Raw genomic sequence first — 2,994 nt, forward strand, 5'->3', positions numbered from 1 at the left:
ACTCTTTTATTGGGTGTGTCTTGCCAATTACCAATACTTTCCACCTGTTGTCTGTTCCATTTGTACAACAGCATGTGAAATTGATTGTCAATCAGTGTTGCTTCCCAAGAGGACAGTTCAATTTCACAGAAGTATGGTTGACTTGGCATTACATTGTGTTGTTTAAGTGTTCCCTTTATGTTTTTTTTACCTGTGTACACTCGTCAACCAGTGTGTATGAACAGTGCAGTTTGCATTAGATAAGACACAGGAATCTGAAGATGTTTGATTTTCTCTATTTTAGAAGTTTTAAAAATGTTTCTGATTAGTTGTTGTTGAGACCTTACCGTACAAAACTTATACCGAAGGCGAAAATGTCAGAGCAGAAGAGAAAACTAACCTGAGAGTTTCCAGTTTACAATGTGGACTCTGAAGTCCAACAGACAGCAACTTTGCTCCAGCGTCGTAGGTACTCAGGTCCAGTTCGTTCAGACTGGAGGACTTGGAGCTGAGGACTGAGGACAGAGTTTCACATCCTTCCTTTGAGATGGTACAGCTTCTCAATCTAAACAGGGAAATATTAATAGTCAGTAATCTGTCACATTCTCTTAGAACCTTCAGTGTGGTTGTACATGTTCCTTGTTCTTACAGAGCTTTACTGGAGGCTTTGACAACTGGTAGAAGCTTTAGAAGAACCTCCTCTGAAGCTGAGTATTTATTCAGGTCAAAGACATGTAGATCTTCTTGTGATGACAGTAAGATGAAGATCAGAGCTGACCACTGAGCAGGAGACAGTTTGTCAGTGGAGAGACGTCCTGATCTCAGGGACTGTTGGACCTCCTCCACTAGAGAACCATCATTTAGCTCATTCAGACAGTGGATCAGATTGATGCTCTTTTCTACACACTTATTGTGACTGATCTGCTGCTTGATGTACAAGGCTGTCTCCTGATTGGTCCGGGAGCTGCTTCCTGTTGGTGTCATCAGGCCTCGTAGAAGGCTCTGATTGGTTTGAAGTGAAAGACCCAGGAGGAAACGGAGGAACAAATCAAAGTGTCCATTTGGACTCTCTAAAGCCTTGTTCACAGCACTATGATGAAGTTTTGTTTCATTTGGTTTGTTGAATATTTTAGACCAAACAGAAAGAGTTTGTTGTTCCTCTTCCATCAGGTTGACACCAGAGTTGATGAAGGTCAGTCGGACATGAAGAGCAGCCAGAAATTCCTGAAAACTCAGATGGATGAAGCTGAACACTCTCTCCTGGTACAGACCTCTCACCAGTTTAAAGATCTGTGTGAACACTCCTGAGCAAACTGAGGCTTCCATGATATCGATGCCACACTCTTTCAGGTCTTTTTCATAGAAGATCAGGTTTCCTTTCTGCAGCTGATCAAAAGCCAGTTTTGCCAGAGACTCGATCATCTTCCTGCTCTCTGGACTCCAGACTGGATCTGTCTCAGCTCCTCCATCATACCTGACCTTTTTGACTTTGGTCTGAACCACCAGAAAGTGGATGTACATCTCAGTCAGGGTCTTGGGCAGCTCTCCTCCTTCTCTGGTTTTCAGAACATCCTCCAGAACTGTAGCAAGGATCCAGCAGAAGACCGGGATGTGGCACATGATGTGGAGGCTTCGTGATGTCTTCATGTGGGAGATGATCATGTTGGCCTGCTCCTCATCTCTGAACCTCTTCCTGAAGTACTTCTCCTTCTGTGGGTCAGTGAACCCTCTGACCTCCGTCACCATGCCAACACAGTCAGGAGGGATCTGATTGGCTGCTGCAGGTCGTGTGGTTATCCAGAGGTGAGCAGATGGAAGCAGTTTCCCCCTGATGAGGTTAGTCAGCAGCACATCCACTGAGGTGGACTCTGTAACATCAGTCATGATGTCATTGTTGTGGAAGTCCAGAGGAAGTCGACACTCATCCAGACCGTCAAAGATGAAGACGACCTGGAAGTCTTCAAAGCTGCAGATTCCTGCTTCTTTAGTTTCAGTAAAGAAGTGATGAACAAGTCCCACCAAGCTGAACTTTCTCTCTTTCAGCACATTCAGCTCTCTGAAAGTCAGTGGAAATGTGAACTGGATGTCCTGGTTGGTTTTGTCTTCAGCCCAGTCCAGAGTGAATTTCTGTGTTAAGACAGTTTTCCCAATGCCAGCCACTCCCTTTGTCATCACTGTTCTGATTGGTTCACCTCTTCCAGGTGGGGGTTTAAAGATGTCTGCTAGTCTGATGGTTGTTTCTGGCCTGTCTGGTTTCCTGGATGCTGCTTCAATCTGTCTGACCTCATGTTCATCATTGACTTCTGCAGCCCCTCCCTCTGTGATGTAGAGCTCTGTGTAGATCTCATTCAGAAGAGCTGGGTTTCCTGCTTTAGCAATCCCCTCAAACACACACTGGAACTTCTCCTTCAGGGCAGATTTTAGTTTATCTCTACACATTGCAGGAAAATGTTCTGAATGAAAACAACAAGTATTATCAGTTAGTAGACATCTTAACCCTCTGAAGACTGAACATTTGCATATGAGATATTCTGTCTTTAGACATCAGTAAACGTGTCATTTATCTAGCAGCTTCCCAGAAATCCTCTTACTGCTCTGCAGACGCTCAGCCAGCTCCTCATGCTTCATTCTCCTCAAGAAGTGTACTGTGATCTTCACTAATGCATCTCTGCTCATCCTCATCTGCATTGCATCTTCACCATCTGATACCTCCTCATCCTCTCTTTGACTGTCTAAGCAGTCTGGGTGATCTGGGCTCAAGACCTTCTGGATCTTCTTCAGTTCATTCTTCACAAAAGTGACAATGTTGTCCTCCAGCAGCTGGAACAGAAAACATTACCAAGGACAAAATAAGACTGAGATCATGGAGCAAAACTTTATATTCATGTTGGACACACTGACAATCCACTGGTCTACAAAGTACAGCATGGAGATTAATGTCAACACAACAGGTGGAAAAGCAGTTGTTGTACATGCACAGACCGTAAATATGAAGTCCAGCTGTGTTTGATGCTG

At 44.3% G+C, this 2,994-nt stretch overlaps 1 protein-coding gene across 1 annotated transcript in view; it reads right to left on the minus strand.

The window, feature by feature from the left end:
- The window catches only part of LOC306765195 (NACHT, LRR and PYD domains-containing protein 3-like), a gene marked incomplete at its 3' end in the record, with an annotated part of 33,524 nt that extends 30,822 nt beyond the window's left edge, over window positions 1–2,702 (minus strand). The window contains exons 1-2 of the mRNA XM_079252591.1: window positions 2,571–2,702; window positions 629–2,432 (exon numbers count right to left, since the gene is read on the minus strand). Coding sequence (XP_079108717.1) covers window positions 629–2,432; window positions 2,571–2,667 — 1,901 coding nt within the window. The 5' untranslated portion in view covers window positions 2,668–2,702. The remainder of the gene's footprint in view (window positions 1–628; window positions 2,433–2,570) is intronic.
- Window positions 2,703–2,994: the final 292 nt, after the last annotated feature.

The sequence above is a fragment of the Telmatherina bonti genome (assembly GCF_933228915.1).
Source record: "Telmatherina bonti genome assembly, chromosome: 14".
NCBI lineage: Eukaryota > Metazoa > Chordata > Actinopteri > Atheriniformes > Telmatherinidae > Telmatherina > Telmatherina bonti.